Here is a 23,742-nt window from a genome sequence, read left to right as displayed (position 1 = left end):
AATTTGAAGCGACAGAGGGCCTTATATAAATGGGCGTTGAATCCAGAGGAAGTTGTTCGTGTGTGAATCTTTACAGTCGTCCAACTTTAGTCACTCCTTATTTTCTTTGCTGTTGAGAATTAAAATGCATTTGTCGCTTCTATTAGGGCTTGGGGGAGCTTTGCTCGCATCTGCTCGACCACTTGGAAGCGGTTCTATCGTCAAGCGATCTCTTCCTCAGGTAGGTGACAGATTACTTGCGTTCGGTAATTGTTTCCGCGTGTCTGACTGACCGACCAGTGTGCGAATGATGCAGTCTGGCTTCAGCTCCAGGAATCCTCGTTGCAAGCAGAGGCGAGTGCGTTCTGCAGCGCGTATATCGAACACACTGCGACTCAAATTGTTACTGTATACCCGACAACAACCGCAGGGACCGCCACAATCACTGACAAAATAACCGTCGATATCACTGTTACCGACACTTCAAACATCATAGATACGGTCACCTCGTGGTACTCCAGCACGGATATTGCCCCAGTCACTATTACGAGCGTGATTGAGGATGTTGTCCAAACTACCGATTTCATCACAACAACCGATGCCACAGCAATTAGTACTGCCATTGATGTGGTGACAACGACTGTAACCGATACTACACTAACCAGCACTGTGGTAAACACCGATTATATCACTACAACAGACACCACAGTCTATGCAACGCAAACCGCGACATTGAGTATGACTATTACGGATTCTACCGTGATCAAGACGGTAACCAGTGTTCAAACTGCCACGGTCACTCTTGCCCAAAGAACCGTCGATGTCGAGACGGAGGATGATCAAGAAGAAGAAGAAGAAGAAGAAGAAGAAGAAGAAGAAGAAGAAGAAGAAGAAGAAGAGTTCGATAGCTGTGGAGCACCAGAGCCGGAATGCACTTCCTCCGAGTGTCTATTTAGCAGCTGGCTGGCCGAAGTCAGCACAATCGCAGCTAGCGACCTTAGCAGTGCTTGCTCCTGTCTGGTTGTACCTGCTACCACCACGACCACCATCGTAACGACTGCTTCTCGGAGCACAGCGGTATGCCTTTATTTGCCACCTTTTTCCCTCCCATTTCCAAGTGCGAGCAGATCAACTGATCATTACAAGCAGCCTTCCATATTTGTAACTGCCACAAGTCGCGTCACAGCCTATCAGACCCAAGCCAGCAGCAGTCACGTTGTTGTGTCTGCATCCACAATCATTGATGAGACTTCATCCATCTTCCTTTTTGTCACCCGGACTCGTACATCACCAACCACTAAATACGTTTATGCCACTGCCTCCTCATCTGCAATAATAACTCGTGTTGCCACCAACGATCAAACAGCCAGCACCACAGTAACGTCCGTCGAATCTGTGACTATTGACGAGACTGCCTCTGCGACGACTACCATAACTGCCACTGCTACCATCCTCGAAACAGCTTCCAGCACCGTTTCAATAACAGAGACCACCACGGCAACCATTACTCCCACGGCTTGTGCCCAACTGTCAAGTCCTTACGATGATTCTGTTTATGGGGTGACATTTGATATTGCCTGCAACTATGAATATTCTTATAGTACTAGCAAAATTGTGGGTTTGGACATGGGTTATACCTTTAAAGAGTGTATGGACGCATGTGCAGCACTGTCTACATGCAATCATTTGCAATATGACAGGTCTGCATCCGAATGTTTCCTGCTCAGTGGAATTATTAATGGCCAAGCCGAAAGTGGTATAGACGTGGCATTCGTGAGCAGATGATTCTGGGCCTTTCCTTCTTCTGTCGCCTCTTCTAATTTATCTACAATTTACATTTCTTAGTATGAATCGGTGTTAGTTTGTATATAATAAACTTGCGGCCAGAATTGTTATACCTTGCAGATTGCATATGGAGAATCTATATAGTGTAGTGGGGAACCTCGTCCGCGACAGTATGGTATTTACTCGCATGTCTCGAATACGTATCACATGCTGTATGCATTTCATGAAATGTCAGTTTCTAGCTACTATTGCAATACACACTCCTACACATCTCTCATAGCACCCCTATGGGTCATCCCGGAAGGTCTTTCTTGTGGTTAGCGGAGTAAGATTAGTTGTTGGTGTTGGTTGTTCGACCTTCCGTCTAGGAGCGTACTGCCGAGAGTGTTCCCCTCTTCAATAGCTATAGAAGTCAAGCGGGAATAGGTACAAGTGATGTCTTTCTTAGGGTTACCCATCCATTTACAACATACATCAATACAAGATATGGGGATTAGAGCCTTGTCTTCCACTCCAGCCGAGGCTGCCAACATTACGCTACCACATGAGATAAAAGACGGATTGCAGCCGATCATTGAGACTCTTCCACAGCTTCATCTACGCGATGAGAATGAAAATGATCAAATCAATAAAGAAATTAATAATGCTATCCAAATTCGTGACGATGAGCTCTCAAAGAAGCTAAAGCTTGAACTGAAAACGCAAACATTGCTTTAAAGAGAGCTTTTGTAAATGCAGCATCGTATAAAATATCTAGCTATTGATGACATCTATACTACATTTAAAGATAGTCTTTAGCCTGATCAAGAATCAATCAAGAAGATATAAAGGGTAGTTGATACCGCCTAACCTATAGGGGTACCTCTATAGGACACGCGTACTATAAGTAGGCTTCCACAGGACCTAGGTCTGGGTCAAGGTAAGGCAACCCAGACCCAACCCAGGACGTAGACTGGGTACCCATTGGGGCCCCAGGAAAACCCAACTTTGCATAAAAGATGTTGACCATTCCTAATTAGGATGCATAATCTTACTGATTCATTCTGTTCAGTTACTGTTTTTTACACCTGTTCTGGTTTGTATGATATATGTTATGAAAGAAAAGTTGGAAACCAATTTTCTGAGGCAGAAATATGATATATCCCGAAATGATACTGAATCACTTCTGATTCTGTATATAGATTGGAAATGAGCTCTAGAATTGTCTAGAATAAGTCCATGATGAGTGATACGAAGAGTGGGCTCATTATGTATAATTCACTTAGCTCTGACTTCTCTATAATAAGGAAGAAGAAGAATCTCTATCTTTTAGATTCTTTCCTTCCTTTAGAATTAGTTTTGTAATCAATATAAATCATATTGCCTTGGAATATATTTCTATCCTGACTTAGTACTATTTCACATTCAATTCACTTGCCTTTTACTATCTTCTTACCTAGCCTTTTATTTGCTTACACATTCAGACCCTTCTTTATATTCTGCAGTTTATAGACACGCTTCGCGTGGGCAACTGTCCAGGAGGTGCAAAACACGTCAAAGACGGGGCTTACGAATGACGGATAGGTAGTCACGTGAAACCTTAAGATTCGAGGTCCAGCGTCAGAACTTCAGAGAAAGCACCTGATCAGGTACAAGATGAGCCTAAGAAAGCAGGAGGGGCGAAAGAAAGTTGCGAAAAGGTGATGACGAGTCACACAGGGCAAAAGGGTGGTGGAGCTCAGGAGCTCGGTGCTCCGGGTCAATAGCATAAATCCCTCACACGGAGGAGAAAAAACAAAAAGAAACGATACATGTTGGGCTGGGGGGACAGGGGACTATATACCAGCACACATGGAGAGGCCTAAGGACACTTGACGCTAAACCAGAGTCATAGAGGCTGAAAATGGCTACTCTATCACAGTATTCCGATATGGTGTAGTGGCTAACATCGCCGTCTCTCACACGGCAGCCGGGGGTTCGATTCCCCCTATCGGAGCACAATTAATTTACTTTTTGGTCTTTTTCCTTTCCTAAATTGATTGATCTCGATTGGATTCTTATGCTTGCTGCGCGGTTAGCACCATACCGTATCCGATATGGTGTAGTGGCTAACATCGCCGTCTCTCACACGGCAGCCGGGGGTTCGATTCCCCCTATCGGAGTTTATTTTTAGCTTTAGAACAACCCTCCAATCATCCCTTTTTATTTGCTCTTTTTGCCATATAGAAAAAGTACGCATATCTATCTGTATGTAGGCATGCAAGTAAGCAAGTGCCCTGATAGAGATGTCGCGGTTTGACGGGTTTGAGGCAGTGCGAACTACGATCCGGTCATGTGAGGCACGTACGTAGTGGTCATTCAACAACAGTAAATAGTTACAAAATGCGAAGTAGAGCGAGCGGTGAGTGAATTACCTGGATATTCACAGATTTTGGTGGCCTAGGTTACATAAAACTTGGACTTTATAACTAAATGAGTATAGATTGCCTGACAAGAGTGTTAAAGAAGGATTGACTGCCTATTTACTGGGTCAATGTATACAGGAAAATATATCCGTTATTCGGAGTTTCCCTGTCTGCAAATTTCGACTTCTTCACTGCTCGAATCACACCAACACGCATCGTAGAGAGGAGACCGTGCGCCGTTTGGAGTGATTGTAAATACCACCATCGAAAATGGCGGTCATATCTTTCCCAACGCCCGAGGCCCTGTAGCGACCTGTTGTCCCCACTTCGACCTCTGGCCTTCGGGGTGAGGGCCACTCCCCTGCCACTTTAGTGCCGACTTCTTGTTACCTCTTGCACGCTCGCTTCTCTAAAGAAAGGAAAATATCGAAAACCCCGTTCTGTTTCGCATCTTCTCGGAGCATTATGAAATCACCGAAGGAATGGACTAAGTATTTAACACGATCTCAAGAAACAAAAACAGGTTTCTAATTTTCAACTAGTCTACAAGGACCTACTTCTACCTCTGGTAATCTGATTTAGACATTAGTATTGACCAAAATATTCCATGATATCCATTGAGTTGATATATAGACACCCTCCCTCTCCCCACCACCCATATAATTCAACAACACCACTCATTGATCATTAGGCATGTTATTTTTAGTTACTTACTTATTCATGTTTCTTCTAGGAATCTACAATCCTAATTTTAAGGGTGAACAGTGATACCTGGTTGGACTCTGTCGCCTAGACGGGCTACTACGACCCCGAATAAGATCTAGGCCGAAAATGAGAGCGGTATGGGCAAGCGCTTTGAAGTGACGTGCGAAGCTGTAGGAGGCAACACGATCAGCTTTCTCTGCTGTTTGTTGCTCGTAGGACGCTTACAGGGTTGCATCAAAATGAACCTTGATAGCGACATTGTGAAATTTGCATGCATCTAGATAACGGAGGGTTCCGGACAGAACTTATAAACAGATAAAGTGCTTAGCTTCGAACGAGCCTCATGGGAAAAATCTTTTCATTGATGAGCAATAATATTACCCACAGTTCTAGAAGACAGCCGATTATACCCTATCCAACGGTTGATCGAGAGATCTCCCGTGGGCCCGATCGTTCCCGACCCCACTCTTATCAGCATATCAGACTGCGGAGCGTTAACATGTGAAACGGGCTCGCCTTGCGCATGCATGAAATTATCGCCCCCCCCCCCGAGCATGACCGTTATCTGTCAGGTCAACTCATCGTTTCCGCACACGGAACGTTTATAAACCCTCCTCCTTGAATTCTCAATGAGACTGGACTCAGCTCAACTTCTATACCCAAATCAGATGTGTGCCAATGGAGTACTCACGCCTCCCGATTCTTCCTATTCCAGCCTTGATCCGGCGCCGGCTGCCCCGACTTTACTCGTCCCGTAGGGCTATATCCGATAACGAGCCGAGCGGGGTCCTCCATCATGGACTGGCCTCTTCATCTGAGCCGCATCTCCCGTTTAATAGCCAACCGTTGGAGCGAGCGGCTACCGAGGCGCAGCGGCCCTCAACGGCGGGCAATGATCTGGACTCGTCTGACTCTGGGTCTGGGGGGTCGAATAGCCCGCCGGTGGAAGAGGTGGGCTGCCCCACAAAGTACGAGACCGAGTCCGGTTTGCGATGGAACCGGGTCGTCCCTGGTAAGAGTGTAACCCGAAAGAAGAGAGTATTGCAAGATTGGCTGGTGGCTAATGCTTCATTTTTGCAGCCTTCAACCTCCTCCGAAATGCTGGCTATGAAGCCCAACAGCCACAGGCAGACGGTCGTCTAGCTAGGTCTCTCTACATAAATGCTGTGATGTATTTGCTCGATGCGCTGCCATCCAATCTCACGGCCGAGGAGACACTTATGCTCCAGCATCGCCTGCCAGAGCCCGTCAAAGAGTCAATAGCATCCTCGTCACAGCCGCATCTTGCGCGTTTGGAGGGACCCACGCAGCTGAAAACTTTTCAGCCTCCTAGATCATACCTTCACCGGCTCCTCGCATCGACCATCGTGCAGATATTTCTAATTTTGCGGTTCCTGTTACCTTATCTTCGGCTGTTCCTACGTCAACTCTATGAATACGAACGGTCGCATCGAATCACCGAGCGTATTGTCACAACCATACTAGACGCCGCGGATGGATTGGGCAAAAGTAGTGTGAATATTGGCTCGGCCGTTTGCAAGCTCAATGGGGGCAGAGTTGGCACTGCGGTGGGAAACCTTGCTGCCTGGTGGGTGGAAGGCATTGCGGGTGGTATCTATGAAGGGGTAGGCGAAGGAATGATGCAATTGGGATTGCTGAGACCGGGCTTAGAACTTGATAGATTGGCTTTGCAGGTAGAGAGGCGTTGAATATGAACTGTTTAGCTTGCTTCCAATATGCGGCAGGGAGGCTCTCCAGTGTACGCTTGGATGTTACCGCGATGATGGCTATGTATCTTCAGGACTATTGACATAGCCCTATTCCTTGGTTGCAAGGTCCAGTGCCGCATGTGACAGAATCCTCGTAGTGTCCACGACTTTGATCATACAGTTCTCCTCGTTGAGGATCAGCGGCAACTCCGTACATCCCAGAATGATAGCATCACAATGCGGGGCCAGCTGCTTCGCGATGCGCACCAGCTTGTCGCGCGTCTCATCCAGAAAGATCCCACAGACCAGTTGGGTTTGAATGATATCGTGGACAAGGTCCTGATCGGACTCAGACGGATAGACCGAGGTGATACCTCGTTTCTCTAACGGGGCATCATAGAGACGCCTTCTGGCAGTAGGCGTAGTCCCAAGTATACCGACGCGCTTATAGCCATGCTTCTTGCAATGATCGGCCGTGACATCCAGGATACTGAGGACAGGGATCACCGACTTCTCTGCCGTTTCGCTGTATACGATATGCGGGGTGTTCGAGGGGATGATGGCAAAGTCCGCTCCCGCCTTGGCTGTACGGTTGATTGAATCGCTCAGTACTGCCACCAGCGAGTCGAAGTCGTCGGTTTGGACGGCTTGCTTGATTCCAGCGTAGAGTGGAGTGTGGGTGACAATGGGGGGGTAGGCAATACCCCGCCTCATGGCCTCGCGTCCGATCTCCTGGTGGCAGACCACGCCACCCTCGATGGTGGGAATGCAGATTCCGATTGTTTTCATCTCGAGTTGTCTGGGGAGAAGAGGAATATGGAAAACAAGCGGGAGTGTTTAGGTTGGCGATGATCCTTCGGAGAATAAGCGGGGCCCTGCGCCTTCACCATCACACGGCTCTTCTGTAGCCCACTTTCAAAACTGCTCTCTTCCATGCTTAGGGCTGCCGGCAAAGGCTGACTATTGAGTATACTTCTAGTCCGGCAACTCCGGACTCATCTGTTGTCGCGTGTGCGTTGTTCTATTCCGAAGCCGGCGCTCTCAAAGATCGGCGATAAGCTGGGCGATAAGGGGCATGTTTGTTGAGCCCCGGCGAGTCGCCTCGAAGCAACCCCCGATTGCAACCTGTTGGTCGTGCACGGTGAGACTCAATTATGGCGACCACCAGGTTACCCTGCATTCCTTCTGTTCGAAAGCAGCAGCTTCATCTCGAATTGTGAGCGCCCCTGCCCCAACGCTCAGGAGGGCGCATGCTGATTCCTGAACTCCGGTACAGCGCAAGCTTGCGGCATGCCGCACCCCCCGGGGTCTATGTGAGCCTTGCGCTTGGGGATCCGAGTCTATGGAATGGAGTCATCTTTGTCCGCTCCGGTGAGCTTGGATCCGATGGGAACCTCTCGGCTTGCTGGCTGATCACATCACTCAACCAACCCCCCTTTCAGGTCCTTACGCCTCCGCCGTCCTGCGCTTCCAAGTCCGCTTCCCAGACATCTACCCCGATCTCCCACCTCTAGTCACCTTTGGAACCGACGTCTTCCACCCATTGATTGTTCCGCTTACCACATACACCTTCAGCACGAGCTCGGCAAGCGACAATCCGGTCAGCGCGACCGACGAGGAGCGACTTCCGCCCGGCGGATTCAGCCTCCGCCATGGCTTTCCACATTGGTTTGGCAGGGCCAAGCGGAGTGGCCTGACATCCGGCAAATCATCTCGAAACGTGAGCGGAAACAGTGCTGGCGCCGCCCCTGGCGGAGGAATAGCATCGGCTGGTGCCGGGGCGGAAGGCAATGTGGCTTCAGATGGGTTGGCCTCTGTTGCAACCCAGTGTGGGCAGGGTCCAGAGGGCGGCGAGGAGAAGCTGCGTATCTCCCAATTACCTTTGGCGGAGCAATTTGCAGAGCCGAGGAAGGTTGTGCCAGTCGCCGAGTTGTTGGATTATATTCGCTCGACATTCGACGACGAAGAGGTTCTAGATTCCCTACCAGTCGAAGCCGCAGGGAATCCTGGAGCGTGGCACGCATGGAAAGCACACCGTCGGGGAGGTAATGGCATTAGCGATTTGAAACGGGGAAGCCCGCAGGCGCGGCTCCCTGGGGATTGGCACTGGGATGGCATCTGGGCTCGGCGGGTTCAGGACGAGATCGAAGCGAGTCGCTCCGATCCAATGTTGTTTGGAAGCGCTGCGCGTGGAGGTGTTGATGAAATGGTAAACCCACTAAAGCCAACCTCTGTACGCACCTATACTAATTCAAACCAGATTAAGTTTTCGCGACTGGACGACGCGACCATGAGCTCGGTGAAGGAGATGATGGCAAGAGTGGCGAAAGTACATAAAGAGTGAAGGTCGTGCTCGCCTTCAAATATACCCAACAAATGCCATTTTCCTGTTCCGTCGTTCCTGCCCGGTCCTCCATCGCATGGCCAGGGCCTCGGTCGGGCCTCATAAACAACTTCCAGAGCCCACAGAGTCCTCATCATGCATACAACCGTACAAAATGACCAACACTTTATCCTTGGATTTTAAAAGCTCTGCATTGCTTATCTCTCTAGTCCTGGTTCCTATCGTTGTCCTCTTCGGCGCCGTGGCTGTGGCCATTTCGTGCTCTGAACACTGCAGCTGCCGAATCACCAGGCCTGCCTGGCTGGAGCGTTTCATCCCCCGGAGAGGTTGGCACAGAAAGAAGAGACACCGTTCCGACATTGAAAGCGGCACTAGTACGGGGCATACCGAATCATCGGAGGCACCACTCGAGAACGCAGAACCTGTACGGAGCCGGGAGCACGTTTAAATCCCTTTCATGGTGGACGACACAATGCCTGAGCCGCTCACAGCGAAAAAGATCGGCTTGATGCGAAGTCAAAGCACGAGCTCTACAGCATCTTACCCGCTGATCCCGCATCGCCAATCGTCATTGTCCGCAAGCGTGAGCGATGGCACCAACGGGCCAGCTACATCAACGAGAACACCATCCCTCAGTGACAGTCTATATCAAATTCAAGTTCTGAAAATCCGGGAAATGGGCGCGCGGGCTTCCAGATGTTCGAATAGTGGTGATCTCAATTTATCGAAAGATCCCTTTGTTGACGAGGTGACTGCCTCTGCTCCGCGTTTCTTTGTTTCCATGTTGACATCGCATGTCAGATCCCGCGATTCCTTAGCGAAGAAGAAGAACAACAGCAGAAAACGGGAAATCGGTATCGACCAGCCCCGCGATTGATAGTCCGGTGGAGCTCTGGGTCTTGGGACTGTTCAAGACCATCTCTACCTTCAAGCTCGACAAATTTCTCCGTGCAGTCGAGGCCACTCACTCCAAAAATCGACGCTTCTTCAGTAAACAGTGGCCATCAAGTCAAAACTGCTCTCTTTAGCGCCATGGATTTGCCAGTTGCCTTTGTTAACGTGGTATCGACAATTAACAGAGCGCATATTGGCATGGACCCTATATCTTTATGGGCAACTGTGCAAGTCTCTGCTGACGTCAACTCAATTCCGTTCCCGGGGATTTCGGGGCTTGCATCCTTGGACATTATCATTCTTCTTGACAGTTTGTAAGTTGTTTCAAATTCCTTCTCAGTTGGTTCGCCACAAACTGATTCACCTACCAGATCTCAGCACTCGCAAATTACCTTGGGGTCCTCTGTATTAGCATTCAATCTGGTTCATAACCATGACCGGGTTGCCTTGACATATATAAAAAGTGATGCACAGCACGGCTTCGAAGTGTTGCTGCCTCTGGGATTCCATTCGTTTGACACTGTCCGATCTTCACTGAACAAATATTCCCGGCGTCAGCATCTTACCACACAGGGGTCAGCTTCAGACCTTGGGGACTCTATTCAGCAGGTCACCAGAATGTTCGAAACTTCACCAAGAACTGCTTTCTGTCATGTATTCTTTGTTTCCGCCACACCACCAGATCATCTGTCGATCCCATGGATTGACCCCGCCATCGGCTTTCACACCATTACTCCGCAGGCCTGTCTACCCTTGACTCACACAAACATTCACATCGGTTGGCATATTCATTACGATGTCGGTACTGGGGATGCGCGTCCAAAGGAATCATATTTTATACGCAAAGTCTCCAGAGTCATCCGGCAGCTCCGCACCGGCATACGTACTGGTTCTATACTCGATCCGAAACTTTCTGTGGCCCCTGTTGGTGGATGTCTAATCGGGACCGTTATAGATAGCGCCCGACTCACGTCCCTTCGTCCCGGTGAGACCTGGGTAGTCCCAGTCCAAATTTCTTTGCCAACTGCCTTCCAGCAAACCTTGCCTCTTGCTGAATCGCCTGTCCACTCCCCTGTTTTCAAGGACTTGCTTGCTCAGATCAACGAGCTTCTGCAAGAGTATGCTGGGGAGATCACTCAGCCTGTCTTAACCGCTCATGTCGAATATCGGCATTCGCTATTCCCATCCCCCAACAAAATTCATGTGGAAACTCATCTTACTGTTATCCGAACGCAAGATGAGCACCAATCTGGAAAAGAAAACACCGTGATCATTGACCAAGGCGAGGAGCCGAATCTTTTTTGAGCTCCTGAATTCAAGATCTTGAATCTTCCATTGACGTCTGGTCTCTTGTGTTTTACTTCTATTATTAGTCATTTGTGTTCTGTTTGCATGTTGTTACTTCCCGCGAGACATCTTGTTCATCAAAATTGGATTAAATGTTGGTTTCAACAACCGATTTTATTGATATTGGCTAGCAGTATATCTTCCAGATCAACATCCTAAATGCGGCTGTAGATTGCCAGCCATTCGCAATGTATCCTTGATTAGATCGGCGCACTTCTCACCAATTCCATACGCCGGCATCTGCGTGTGTCCTCCGTGTAACGTTGGCATGGCACTGCAGTCGGCCACGCGCAGACCTACAACACCGCGAACCTGTAGTTTCTCATCCAGCACGGCCATGGTGTCATCTTCCGTTCCCATTGCGCATGTTCCTGCAGCGTGGTAACCTGTGTGGTGTTAGTTCAAGAGTGACCACGCGCAAATCGGAACCATGTTAGCTCACAAGTGGTAGCATGCTCTTTGATGTACGGAACCCACTCCTCTCTCGTCTTGTAGGTGTGGTGAGACAAATTCGGAGGCCATGATCCCTTGACAATATCCTTGGTACCAGCTCCATTCATGACGATCTCATTGCCAAATCGACAAGCCTCACTGAGAACCAACACGTCCATAGGATCGGCAAGATAGTTACAGTCAACAAGGGGGTTCTCCATCGGATCTGCCGATTTCAGAGTAACCGACCCGCGCGACTTGGGCGCAAATAGCTCCGCAATCATCGAGAAGGCGTGCTTATGGTCGACCGGGAACTGATCGTACTGCTTTGGTCCACCATAGCACTCCGTAGTGAAGAATTCCACATTCGGCTGCTTAGGAGTTAAGCCCATGGGGTCTCGCCCAATTTGGCGAGGTGCATTCTTCCACAATGGCTCGTCTTTCAACCTATCGTCCATTCGGGCAAAGGCGAAGGCGCCGAATGGAAAGGTCGAGAGGAATCCGCTTTTTTTCTCTTTCCCTTCCGCATATGTTTTGTCGAAGTTGTCGTCGTGGTAGACGTGGCGATCGTTGGTGAGTCCAGCTTGTTCGGTCTCATAGAACATGAAGACGATCTGTGGCAATGTCAGTCACAATATGGGAGGCAAGCAGTAGATTATCAGCATACAAGGTGGTCCATAAGATTCCTTCCGACACCAGGCGCGCTGACTGTACATGGGATCTTGAGTTTGGCCAATTCTTCCTTTGGCCCAATACCCGAGCGAAGAAGAACCGCAGGACTACAGTATGCCCCTCCTGATATGATGATTTCCTGTCGAGCATAGTAGATTAACGAACTACCATCAGAAGCCTTTGTAGCTACCCCAGACGCATGAAGTTGCTCTCCGTGGTTTGTGAAGACAACCTTATCAACTGTTGTATTCGTCTTGATCGTGATGTTTCCACGGTGGTTTTTGTTGGTAATGAAATCGGCGCCAGTCGTCCGGACTCCTTCATAGACCGTACGAGGCGCGTGGCCACAACCGTGGGGGATATCTCCAGTGCTGAACATGTCATGGTTCAATGGTATTCCTTGCGAAACAAAAGAGTCAAGCAGCAGGTTCGAGATTGGCGCAAGGTCATGGGGCTCTGTGTGCAGCGGCCCCGAGTAGCCGTGGCTTTCCTTGTCGGCTTGGAACCACGGCTTAGGATGGAAGGTTTCAGCCTGGATTTTGTCAGTTCCCAGTCTCAAAGGTTCCTTCCAGATAGTCTGTTGCTCCCGACCTTGTTCATATACTTGAAGAAATCCTCGCCACTCCAACCGTCTAGGCCCCAATCATCATAGTCCTGCTTACAGCCACGAATGCATAATGTGCCATTGCACCCACTGCAACCGCCGAGGAATCGGCCACGACTCAATTTGACCTGGCGATTATCCACCCCTACCATAGGTGGGGTAACAAAATTCCAATCGGTTTCCGCGTCGAAATTATTCGACCACCTAGTTATAAGGTCAGTGACAGTCTCATCCACCGTCGCTTGAAAGCCGTTTACCCTCCAGTCATATGCACATTCTCCAAATCTTTATTATGCTGTCCGGCTTCGAGAAGAAGAACCTTAATCTCAGAATTCTCGGCAAGCCGACCGGCGACTACACAGCCGGAGGTGCCGCCTCTGTCATTTGTCAACTGGCATCACTGCAATTTGGTGTTGATTAGCTTACCCGCACACAATATAATCATAGATACTCTCGCTTTCAGAGTTCATTATGGGCGGTAGCGGGTCAAAGACGAAAATCAACTTTGCTTCTATATGACGAGATAAGCTGCAGAAGTACGGCAATGGGCGAGGCACGGTATTTAGAAGATTGTCCCTTGTAATACGAGATAAGTAGTGGTGGATTCGGCTCGACTATTTAGGAAAAGATTTGCCTATGTGAGTGGATGTTTCTATTAGGCCAATTGTATAGCTGCTTAGCCTCAGGAGGTCCATTCCAAAAGTCGTGCACATACCACTAGGTTATGGTTACTAGTGGTTTTGCCTTACTAGGGTAAAATAGCCCCCCCATTTGAGTTTTCTCATCCACCACCATCACCACCCCCACTATCACTATCACCACTACTACCACCGCTGTGATCGATATCACTACATGCGCCCAGATGTGGCTATAAGGTCTACACCCAACAGACCTCTTAACAGATTGCCCCGAGAGACTAGCCTATCAAGAACACTAATTGATTGTATCTAGGCTCGCACAATGGAGCATGACATTGATTAATATGTTAATCCTATTGGTAGGTATGTTGTGCAAGTCTTTTGAAATGGACCTCTTTACATTGTAAGGGCTGGCTGGTGCTGACAAGAAGCAAAATAGAGGACAGCTGGGCGTGTGGAGGTGGAATTTGGAGACGGGTCCTAAGAGCGGAATTAACATGGGAATTGCCGCAGCGGGTAGTTTCTGCCCCGCACAACCTTATTTCGCGCTAATCTGCGATGAGATCGTGGAAAGGCCCGTGTGCCTTTTAATTTGCGGATACCCCATGGGACTGAGCGAAGTAGTGATAGTAGGGATTCAGATGGCCTGCGGGGCTTATAGAGGTCCCGTTTTGTTACTAAAAGGTTGAAGTAAATCATTAACTAGAAGCGCCTGGACTATTGTGATGCTGCAAAATTGGCCAAAGCTGGGGCGACATCTTCCTCATTTTGCTTGTGAGTCCACACAGGATTGCCATCATCATCAAACTCCGCCCATCGAAAGAACGAACAGCCTTCCTTTCCTGGTTGATATCCAGCATAACACATCCACATGTATCGGCCCCGAGTTTCTTGCTTGCGCTGTGCACACCGAAGTATCGCATGCTGGCCACATAGACAGCGAGGCGTGTAGCGTGGGTGGAGAGTATCGCGATACCAGCGGTAAGTGATGTTTATGCGCCGATTTCCCGATATTGGGTGTGGAGAAATAGTTTGCGCAGGAACGATTGCATGCTTCCACTCCTCCTGCATCTCTGCATGCATGATCAAGAGGGAGTTGTGGGGCAGGTGAATGGAGATCTGACCTTGCAGGTCTGCACGCACACGGGAGGAGGACTTCTGCTCATTGATAGCTTTCGAGGGGGGACTTTGTTTTTCCTCGGTAGCTATTTCGCCTGCATCCTCCTCATCGTCCCGGGGTATGACGCGACGGACCCGGAATTCTCGTTCCACGCCCAGGCTTAGGCTGCCAATAACCGGATGAGGTCCAAGATACGTCAGCTCGTCGGAGTGATATCCGACACTTTCTGCAGGTCCATCATAACAGTTGACGAAGGCCGCATTCGGTCTCCACTCCTTAGGCGACTGATACTTGAGCTTCTTGCCATCTGGGTAGACTTCACGTATGCGTTTCTGGATTTCCTCATTAACCACACGCTGGACCTTTCGCGATATTGAGCGAAGCTGTGGTGTCGCTTCTCGAACATTCGATCGGTATGTGCCACCGTATGTGTACTCAGAGGTCTGCTGTCGGTACTCCTCCGGAGTAGAGACATACACGCTCGCGCTATGTGGGCTCTGAACTGTTCGGTTGAAAAGCTGGAACTCATATCGCGAGAAGTGTTTCGATTCATCAAGCAGTTCAACTAGCAGTACATTCGCTTCTTCGGGAGGGAGGAAGTTATGGATGATTGTGCACGGTGTGTAGGCTGCGATGTCCCCGGGGGAGTAAAGGTGCAAAGTCTGCCCTTTCTTGGTGGACAAGGGTTTCCGACGGATGAAGGTTTCACTGAGGGTGGTAAGAGATCCATCCTTTGCTTTGGTGAGGATGTGTGGCGATAACGATGTTTGGACACCAAGAGTTGAGCTTGGAGCGGCTCGTTTCTTAAATGGTGTAGGTGACGTAGAGTCTTGAGAAGACAGAAGGGATGAAGCGGCCTCCACGGATCCATCACAAGACACTAGAATATCCAGAAGATTTTCTTGCTTGAGGTTTGGAAACAGCGACAGCAATATAGCAATTTTGATATCTGTTGAGTCTTCGCCGGAAGAATCTGGATTTGAGATACATGAAGCCTCGGACGGTCCTGCACTAGCCTCCGCCCTTGACTGAGATAGCCGCCGTTTCTTCCTGGAAACAAAAGCATCCATGGATACTTGAGTCCATCACGATGTCCGGACCAGCTTAATTAGAAGACGAGTGTGGAAGGAACTTTCCCCGGCGCATAGACGCGATAAGGATTTATCAGCTAACATTTATCAGCACATGATTGACTCCAAACTGACCAATCAGAGTGGCTCCGTCGGGGAGGTGTGGAAGTGGCAGTGAGGAGAGGCTAAGTCGTGAATTTTTTTTTAATATTGTTGTTTGAGGTCTTAGGATGAATAACAAATAGTAAGGTGCATGGGAGGCCACAATTAGGCCCATCTTTGACGCTGTTTCGAGGAGAACTAATTCGCCCCTGCCACCTAGCTCTAAAACTAGTTGGTTAGAGTTTCACCTTTATACAGATCAAATTTATTTTCTTAGAATGAAACCCTTGGTGGTTTTCTATTCTGCTTATTTTCGATCTGAAATCAATATCTGGTACCTATGGAGGTTGGCCTTACCCAAAAGCTATCCGTTGACATTTTTAATATATTATTTCTTTTCCAAGAAACGAGAGTAACGCCTGAGGAGCATTTCGCTGCTTTGATCTGACAGCTCAGAAGTAAGCTATGCGCAAGAGTCAAGCGTGGTTTATTCTAGTCTGCCGCTATAGTTTCCCCTCGAACGGCGGGCGATAACGGCAAGCGTGCCTGATAAGGTTGGCGCGAGACCTCGGCCCATCGCGCATTTGATCTCCCCGCAATCCCGATGTCACTCGGTCCACTTTCACGACGCGCGCTGAGGCTATGACGGCGCTCGCTACGTGTCGCTTTTGATACTCTAATTTGCTCTGGTTTTCTAGTTCCTATTTCCCTTCGTTTGCTCCTCATAGCCTCCCGTGACCGGTGCTATCCGAGCAGACTCCCACCATGCTCCACTTCCGCACACAGGGATTCAACGGCTGTGCGGTCAAGTATTCCCCTTTTTTTGACAATCGCTTGGCCGTAGCAAGCGCATCCAATTTTGGCCTTGTCGGCAATGGCAGGCTATACGTTCTAGAGCTCACTCCGAATGGAATTGTGCCCGTGAAAACGTACGCGAGATTGCCCCCCTCATCACCAAATGGAATGCGCCAAGCTCGCAGATGGCCCATTCTCCTTTCCCCATCGGACATGACCGTCCCAAAAGCTAACAGTCGTCTCATCTGTGTTTGATAGTTTTACCACACAAGACTCCCTCTACGATCTCGCCTGGTCGGAAATCCACGAGAACCAAGTCCTCACTGCATCGGGCGACGGCAGCATCAAGCTGTTCGACACTACGGCCAATGACTTCCCTATTCAAAACTGGAAAGAACATGGACGGGAGGTATTCAGTGTTAACTGGAATCTTGTCGCAAAAGACCGCTTCTGCTCCAGCAGCTGGGATGGCACGGTTCGTGTCTGGTCGCCGCATCGACAGCAGTCCCTCCTCACCCTCCCCACTCACAGCTGCACCTACTCCGCCGCCTTCTGCCCTTACAGCCCCGACCTGATATCATGTGTCACATCAGACTCATACGTTCGTGTTTTCGATCTACGAACACCAGCCTCCGCCTCCAACCACCTCACCCTCCAGATACCCATCCACGCAGCCCCGCCACCACCTGCGATTCCCGGTCAACCAGGAATCCCACCGTCCGCCACACCACCAGCTGAAGCCCTCACTCATGATTGGAATAAGTACCGTCCTACGGTCCTTGCTACAGCTGGTGTTGATCGGGCTATCCGCACGTTCGATATTCGTGCCCCGCACCAAGGACCTCTGGCCACTATGCTTGGCCACGACTACGCAGTCCGGAAAATAAGCTGGTCGCCACACCTATCAGACGTGCTTCTGAGTGCAAGCTACGATATGACTTGCCGTGTCTGGAGTGACCGGTCAGATGCTGGGTCGGTTGGTGATGCTGATTTCATGCGGTCTGGTGCGGCGGGTCCGGTTGTCGGCATGGAGCTAGGAAGAATGGGACGACACACTGAGTTTGTCACCGGTGTAGACTGGTGTCTTTTCGGAAGTGAAGGCTGGTGTGCCAGTGTCGGTTGGGATGAGAGCCTGTATGTATGGGATGTTAGGGGCGTGATGTCCTGAAGTGCTCCCCAGACTTTTTGATGTGGTCATTAAGTCTTCTTTGATCATGGCGTATCCACAATTTGGCATGCATAGCCATGCTTGGAAGCAGCCGATACCAAGCATTTTATCACTACAATGACATCTCCATTGAGCTCTGCTCGTTGAAAGGAGAGACAACATATGTAGGCAAATCCCAATTGAACTGCGAGCCAGTCTTTGGATTTACTGCATATTGCTGCGCGGGAAGGAATATGGTAATCAGTCGTTTCATTTCGTAAATTTTATGTCCATATGTAAGCTCTCCCGACAAAGGATGTTGCGACGATGGATCCGATGTGGAATGTCACGCTTGGTCTATCAAGACACCAGCAGCAGATAACCTTGGTAAAAGTCCTGCAGATATACTCTAAGCAGGATACATAGTTGTCAAACAACAGCTTTGGTCCGTAAATGAATCAATGAGGTATGGCAGGTTCACACTCCCAACCAATGCAGAAACGTTGCAGTGTTTCAATGCCTCCGAACCACTTTTCGTCTGACTGCTTCTAATGAGCAACCATCAAATTATCTGCCCAGGCGAGATTCCGTCTTCTTGCGCTCTGAATCCCGGACCTGCGCAATCTCTTCCTTGCTGGCATTGACGGCAACATGTACCTGGTTGAAGGGGTTCTCCTCGCTCTTGTCGAACTCCTTCCGGCACAGGTCAATACGCTGCTGTCGACGCAGACCAGGGTTCTCTTCTTCGATCTCTGGGAGACGGCGGGCTTCAAATGCCGCATAGGCCGCCTTGAATCGCCGCTCAGGGTGTTTCTCCACCTTGGAAGGATCACTGCCCGTCAGAGAGAGAGCATCCAGCGCATTGTCAATACCGGAGGCATTGAGTGCAGAGGCTTTCTTGCTGGAAGGTGTGTCGTCGAGATGAGAGAGGTCCAGACCGCGGGTCTTCTTCTGCGCCGTCTTTGCGCCGGCACCCTTGGCCTTGGAGGGCTGGGAAGCTTCTTCTTCGGCAAGGAGAGCGTCACGTTCGGCCTTCTTACGGGCAGCTTCGGCTTTCTTGGCTTCGGCGTCCTCCCTATGGGTTGGTAGAAAAATGGCGTTATTAGTTTGTCGTGTCCGGCAAGAATGAGACTTTAGACTCGGGCTCACTTTTTAGCACTACTCTTGGATCCCTTAGTCCACTCCTTATCTTCCTCAACGGCGCGCTTCGAATCCTCGGAGGCCTTTTTCGACGCAGCGGCATCGGCCTTCTGAAGAAGTTGTTAGCACGCGTGCTAAGGGTGGCGGGGGCGGGGCTTGTACGTACTCGAGCTTGGCCGGCAGCCTTCTTGGAGTTCTCGCCTGCTGCTTTCTTTCCTCCCATTTTGATGGTTTGGGGTCTTCCGGGCTGGTGTTTTGACAAGGGCCGATGAAGTAAGGGAGGTGTTTGAGGAAGAGAAATTGAAATGACCTGATCGATGGTCCGATCCGCCAAACAATTATGCCGATTCCGATGTAGGCGGTGACGAAGTGACTAATCTACAGCAAGGGAATCGCCCAATCTTCCAAGATTATAGCTAGAAGGATAGAAAGGAGTTAAGAGCGATTGTCACGCATATTGCTTCCCATAGGTATTTCGTGTGTTTATTCAAACTTTGAACTATACATTGGTCATCGAGGGGTAGTTACTTTCTTCGATGCCTGAAAGGTTAGGTGTCGTACCGGATGCGTTCCTGGCTTCATTTGTCATGTCGACTGCCCCGAGCTACTTTGCCTTGCTTCGACACGCTCCCCTGACCACACCCCCAAGGATGGCCTTGATGTAGCTTTGGGGACTAATTCTTCGAGCCCATTACTGTCCTTCTCACTGTTTAGGGCTGTATCCCATTCTTGCCAGCTGCGCGAGCTGGACTCCTCCCTCCATTCCGACTGCATCCTCTCCTTAACCTGCAACAATGCCTCTACTCCTTCGCTTGCTGCAAGTGCTTTCGCTCCTGCTCCTCGCTGGAGTAGTGACCGCCGAACACACATCCAACTGGGCCGTGCTGGTTTCGACGTCCCGATTCTGGTTCAACTACCGCCACCTCGCCAATGTCCTCTCCCTATACCGAACCGTTAAGCGTCTCGGCATTCCCGACTCGCAGATCATCCTCATGCTTCCCGATGACATGGCCTGCAACCCGCGCAATGCGTTCCCCGGAACCGTGTACAGCAACGCAGATCGCGCGGTGGATCTCTACGGCGACAACATCGAGGTAGACTACAGGGGCTATGAGGTGACGGTGGAAAACTTCATTCGGCTATTAACCGACCGTCTGGACGAAGATGTGCCTCGGAGTAAGCGTCTTGGGTCTGACGCCGGTAGCAATGTGCTGGTGTACATGACGGGCCACGGAGGAGATCAGTTCTTGAAGTTTCAAGATGCCGAGGAGATTGGCGCATGGGATTTGGCCGATGCGTTTGGACAGATGTGGGAGAAAAAGCGTTATCACGAACTTCTGTTCATGATTGATACGTGCCAAGCCAACACGATGTACACCCATTTCTACTCGCCCAACATTGTCGCCACGGGCTCCAGCGAGCTTGACCAATCTTCATATTCCCACCATGCGGACAACGATGTCGGTGTTGCAGTCATTGACCGCTGGACCTACTATGTGCTAGAGTTCCTCGAGACTCAAGTGACGAGCGCCAACTCCAAGTTGAATCTGGGAGATTTGTTTGACTCATACGATATGTCGAAGATTCATTCGCAACCGGGTGTCCGCTGGGACCTATTCCCAGGCGGCGAGCAAGAAGGCCGCCTGCGCACTGTGGTGGATTTCTTCGGTAACGTGCAGAATGTCGAGGTCGAAAACGTTAATGCCACCGAACCTGGCTCCTTGAAAGAAGACCTGGCAGAGATCGCACGACTAGTCGAGAAGTGGCACAAGCGAGATGAGGAATACTCCGTTGTTCTCGGCAATTCTTCCCAGCCTCGAAACAAGGATATGCAGTCATCTAGTGTACATTTGAGCCCGAAAAAGACCGTTGGCCCAACGAAGATGGATGAGGATAGCAACTGGGCAAAACGCCTGGTTGGTTTGTCAGTACTTGGTTTATGCACCGCTATCTGGCTGGCTGGGTCAATTCTGGGTCGATCAGTGGCCTAGGGGTATCACGCCATGGTCCCATATTCATATTAATTCTTCCCAATTTTTGTCTCTGTATACATAGCGCGCAAAGGGTGCAAGGCGTTTAGCGTTAATCTTAACCTTTGACATTGTCTCAGCTATTTGAAATATGTGAAGTAACGACTTACTGTCTACCTTCCGATTCCTCGTATGATATTAACAACTGTCCAATTATTTTTCTGTGCCCATGAGGGAGGCCATTCTAGCATGATCTAGGATTTCTATTCGTACTCTAGCAGGATGAGGCGCTCTATATTTCAGCCTCGTCTGTCACGTGAATAAATGGCCCTATATATATCCGTTATGAGGGCCTGTGAAATTGATGCCGAAAGTGACCACTTCTGACTCAAGAAACAGCACCTTTTCTACCCGTAGCCTTTAGCGGCGAGCCGCAACCTCACCGCACTAGCTCTGTAGCGCTAGTACTCTACACGCAATGTCTACTCGTGGAAGACCGCCTGCTAGTCAGCGCCCGACCACTCAACCAGACCCCACTCTTCGTACACGCCTAGTCCCAAGAACCCGAAATTTCACACCCCGAACCTTTGGGCCTGGTGCTGCGCCGAATATCAACGAGCTTGTTCGGCCTCTTGAGGATGTGCGCCAGGATGCAGATCCTGCTACATATGTGAATCCGATGGACGCACAACTCTTCACAACGCTACAGGATGAGATCTGGGATTTGCTCAAAGAAATCGAACTACACGAATTCGATTATAACGAAGCTGAAGAAATGAGAGGCCGCGATCCAACATGGGGCTTCTATGCATTCGTCACCGATTATTCAGCCGACGTGCTGGAAAAGATCCCCCGGGCCATGGATCATCTCATTGAAGTGACTCGCCGCAATATCCGAGCGCAGTCTACATCTGCCTACACGGACGATGCATGTCACCGGTTCAAACTCAGTGTCGTGGAAGATGAGGGGACCTTGTCCGGTGCATCAGACGATCGTATTCGCGAGGAGTTTCGAGCGCAACTGCGGACGCTACAGCAGCTTAATGAAAACGACTGGATCCGAGCACCCGCTCGCAATTACGCGTGCCTCGTGCTTGACAAACCTACCGTGTCTACACTAGCGGATCTTTCCTTCCCCGAAAACATAAGACAAGACTGGGAATTATTCCACCCCAAAATGATCAGGGTGGTGGATGCATGGTGGAAGCGTCCAGCTGCGAATGTCTCATCCTATCGAGGCGTCGGACACTGCCCGATCACTTCCCTTGCTCGATTCTACATGCTGGTTACAAGTGCTGCCAACAGCGGGGCGATGGAGGACCTTTGCCCTTTGGAAAGCTCTCTGTGAACTAGCAAGCGCTATGAAAGATGGTAACTGTACTCAGTTGCCCGGCCTTGGCGCTGGTAGGCTAGGTACTCCGGCGCGAACCGCTCAAACTCCTCGGGCAACTCAGCCGGCATGTAGTCGTTCAGCGGCGCCAAGTCCCCGCGCTGGCTGAGCACCGCCATAATTTCCAAGATCGGTAGATGAATATCGATGCTGTTATCCGGGGTTTGTCTGTTAGCTTATGTTGCCGCCGCGAAACAAAATAAGAGGTGGGGTGGAAGCGGAAAAAAAATAAACAAGATTAACAACAGTAAGCACGTACGGTTTATACCATCGCGGGGACGTGTGGGGTCTCTCCAAAGTTCATCCCAATGATGGCCTAGTATACCATGGAGCATTGTGAGAGGACCAATTGTGAACGGGATCATCCGCGCCTGGTGGACAATCTGGCCGTTACGGCCGAAATTGAGCAGACGGAGGCCCGTCCTCACAGCTCTGGTTATCAATCACGAAGTATGCCTGAAATTCTAGGTATGGAAAGATAACACGCATTGAAGTCGGCGGTTTCGAGGTAGTAGCTCGCAGGCAAGTCCTCCGCTGCTAGGAGGCGCGCATAGTGATCAGTAGTAGATAATGTGGCCGCGGCAGGGTCCAGCATGAATGCTGGGAGCTGCGGGACGTGGCCCCATGGTCGAAGCTTAGCGGGTGAGAGCATACATGTAGGAGATGGATGTAGAGGAGGATCAGCAATTTGGTAATGCGGGAGTAGTTCTCGGGATCGTAGGGCTTGTCGACAAGGCAGACGAAGCGTTTAGAATACCTTGGGCCGTTGAAATCGAGCAAATCCGGGAGGGGCGCACGAGAATAGTATGACTAGAAAATGTCAATTTCATGTTAACTCTCCATTCACCACCTGGGCATGGATAAGAGGGCGCGAGAAGGGAGACCTACATCACGGAAGCTTTGATCTGCAGACGCTCATTTTTCGATTAGTGCCCGTCGTTGGGCACTATCCTCCTCTGGGTCAGAAAGGGGAGCCCAAAAATCCTGTGAGATGTGAATAAGATGTTATTACCAAGTGTGCTATGGGCTCGTACCTTCAAAAATTGGCGCCAGCCTTTGATTTCTTCCAGCGGGTCATCTCATTCAAATCCCTCTCGGGGTGCAGGCGAACAGCAGCCGGGATCCCGCCAGGCCATAACTGCGTAGGCGAAAGGATTAGTTGCAACATATTATCTAGGGGTGAGAATTGCTGAATTATGACTTTCCTGGATGGATAACGGGTAGACGTGAATTTATGTGCAGTTGGACAATTAAATACCCTGCCACGCCCCGCTGTGGGCCAAGTCCCTGAGTAGTTAGTTAATGAACTAGTTATTGCTTGGAAGACCGAACTACGAAAATATCTGTTGGAAATTAACTGATTTAGATTCCACGATTTTGAAGAAGAACTGGCATAGTATGTGGACTAGCTATTTCCAGGGTAGGAATGTGTGAAACACGTGCTAGGTCCTACTATAGCCGTATGCCCCATGCCGCCTTCAATGGATTCCAACGCTATATTCGGGATAGATGCTC

The 23,742-nt window shown here is 49.8% G+C and overlaps 12 protein-coding genes across 12 annotated transcripts; 7 read left to right on the top strand and 5 right to left on the bottom strand.

The window, feature by feature from the left end:
* Positions 1 to 124: 124 nt before the first annotated feature.
* On the top strand, positions 125 to 1,764 carry N7482_006156 (uncharacterized protein; the record flags this gene model as incomplete). Its single annotated transcript, XM_056688281.1, has 3 exons — positions 125 to 220; positions 280 to 1,056; positions 1,129 to 1,764. The coding sequence occupies 3 exons, from the start codon at positions 125 to 127 to the stop codon at positions 1,762 to 1,764; spliced, it is 1,509 nt and encodes a 502-aa protein (XP_056543836.1).
* Positions 1,765 to 5,531: 3,767 nt separating this feature from the next.
* N7482_006155 (uncharacterized protein) lies at positions 5,532 to 6,562 on the top strand (the record flags this gene model as incomplete). The annotated part of the gene is made up of 2 exons (XM_056688280.1): positions 5,532 to 5,865; positions 5,934 to 6,562. The coding sequence occupies 2 exons, from the start codon at positions 5,532 to 5,534 to the stop codon at positions 6,560 to 6,562; spliced, it is 963 nt and encodes a 320-aa protein (XP_056543835.1).
* A 108-nt stretch (positions 6,563 to 6,670) lies between these two features.
* Positions 6,671 to 7,351, bottom strand: N7482_006154 (aspartate/glutamate racemase family protein; the record flags this gene model as incomplete). The annotated part of the gene is made up of 1 exon (XM_056688279.1): positions 6,671 to 7,351. The coding sequence occupies one exon, from the start codon at positions 7,349 to 7,351 to the stop codon at positions 6,671 to 6,673; it is 681 nt and encodes a 226-aa protein (XP_056543834.1).
* A 365-nt stretch (positions 7,352 to 7,716) lies between these two features.
* On the top strand, positions 7,717 to 8,906 carry N7482_006153 (putative ubiquitin-conjugating enzyme; the record flags this gene model as incomplete). The annotated part of the gene is made up of 4 exons (XM_056688278.1): positions 7,717 to 7,778; positions 7,839 to 7,933; positions 8,005 to 8,771; positions 8,823 to 8,906. The coding sequence occupies 4 exons, from the start codon at positions 7,717 to 7,719 to the stop codon at positions 8,904 to 8,906; spliced, it is 1,008 nt and encodes a 335-aa protein (XP_056543833.1).
* A 472-nt stretch (positions 8,907 to 9,378) lies between these two features.
* On the top strand, positions 9,379 to 11,105 carry N7482_006152 (uncharacterized protein; the record flags this gene model as incomplete). The annotated part of the gene is made up of 3 exons (XM_056688277.1): positions 9,379 to 9,654; positions 9,708 to 10,114; positions 10,172 to 11,105. The coding sequence occupies 3 exons, from the start codon at positions 9,379 to 9,381 to the stop codon at positions 11,103 to 11,105; spliced, it is 1,617 nt and encodes a 538-aa protein (XP_056543832.1).
* Positions 11,106 to 11,294: 189 nt separating this feature from the next.
* N7482_006151 (GMC family oxidoreductase) lies at positions 11,295 to 13,325 on the bottom strand (the record flags this gene model as incomplete). Its single annotated transcript, XM_056688276.1, has 6 exons — positions 11,295 to 11,533; positions 11,590 to 12,193; positions 12,247 to 12,783; positions 12,843 to 13,059; positions 13,113 to 13,232; positions 13,282 to 13,325. The coding sequence occupies 6 exons, from the start codon at positions 13,323 to 13,325 to the stop codon at positions 11,295 to 11,297; spliced, it is 1,761 nt and encodes a 586-aa protein (XP_056543831.1).
* Positions 13,326 to 14,210: 885 nt separating this feature from the next.
* On the bottom strand, positions 14,211 to 15,683 carry N7482_006150 (putative CUE domain protein; the record flags this gene model as incomplete). Its single annotated transcript, XM_056688275.1, has 1 exon — positions 14,211 to 15,683. One exon carries the CDS (start codon positions 15,681 to 15,683, stop codon positions 14,211 to 14,213), a length of 1,473 nt encoding a protein of 490 aa, XP_056543830.1.
* Positions 15,684 to 16,550: 867 nt separating this feature from the next.
* Positions 16,551 to 17,748, top strand: pex7 (putative peroxisome biosynthesis protein (Peroxine-7); the record flags this gene model as incomplete). The annotated part of the gene is made up of 2 exons (XM_056688274.1): positions 16,551 to 16,714; positions 16,839 to 17,748. The coding sequence occupies 2 exons, from the start codon at positions 16,551 to 16,553 to the stop codon at positions 17,746 to 17,748; spliced, it is 1,074 nt and encodes a 357-aa protein (XP_056543829.1).
* A 546-nt stretch (positions 17,749 to 18,294) lies between these two features.
* N7482_006148 (DUF1014 domain protein) lies at positions 18,295 to 19,090 on the bottom strand (the record flags this gene model as incomplete). The annotated part of the gene is made up of 3 exons (XM_056688273.1): positions 18,295 to 18,802; positions 18,877 to 18,977; positions 19,034 to 19,090. The coding sequence occupies 3 exons, from the start codon at positions 19,088 to 19,090 to the stop codon at positions 18,295 to 18,297; spliced, it is 666 nt and encodes a 221-aa protein (XP_056543828.1).
* A 571-nt stretch (positions 19,091 to 19,661) lies between these two features.
* On the top strand, positions 19,662 to 20,858 carry N7482_006147 (GPI-anchored transamidase; the record flags this gene model as incomplete). The annotated part of the gene is made up of 1 exon (XM_056688272.1): positions 19,662 to 20,858. The coding sequence occupies one exon, from the start codon at positions 19,662 to 19,664 to the stop codon at positions 20,856 to 20,858; it is 1,197 nt and encodes a 398-aa protein (XP_056543827.1).
* Positions 20,859 to 21,516: 658 nt separating this feature from the next.
* On the top strand, positions 21,517 to 22,185 carry N7482_006146 (uncharacterized protein; the record flags this gene model as incomplete). The annotated part of the gene is made up of 1 exon (XM_056688271.1): positions 21,517 to 22,185. One exon carries the CDS (start codon positions 21,517 to 21,519, stop codon positions 22,183 to 22,185), a length of 669 nt encoding a protein of 222 aa, XP_056543826.1.
* Positions 22,186 to 22,196: 11 nt separating this feature from the next.
* On the bottom strand, positions 22,197 to 22,879 carry N7482_006145 (uncharacterized protein; the record flags this gene model as incomplete). Its single annotated transcript, XM_056688270.1, has 3 exons — positions 22,197 to 22,377; positions 22,585 to 22,659; positions 22,713 to 22,879. The coding sequence occupies 3 exons, from the start codon at positions 22,877 to 22,879 to the stop codon at positions 22,197 to 22,199; spliced, it is 423 nt and encodes a 140-aa protein (XP_056543825.1).
* Between the last annotated feature and the right edge of the window lie 863 nt (positions 22,880 to 23,742).

The sequence above is a fragment of the Penicillium canariense genome (genome assembly GCF_028826845.1).
Source record: "Penicillium canariense strain IBT 26290 chromosome Unknown utg000003l_segment0_segment0, whole genome shotgun sequence".
NCBI classification, from domain to species: domain Eukaryota; kingdom Fungi; phylum Ascomycota; class Eurotiomycetes; order Eurotiales; family Aspergillaceae; genus Penicillium; species Penicillium canariense.
The sequence above is the reverse complement of the archived record's forward strand: the minus strand, read 5'-3'. Positions and strand labels throughout refer to the sequence as shown.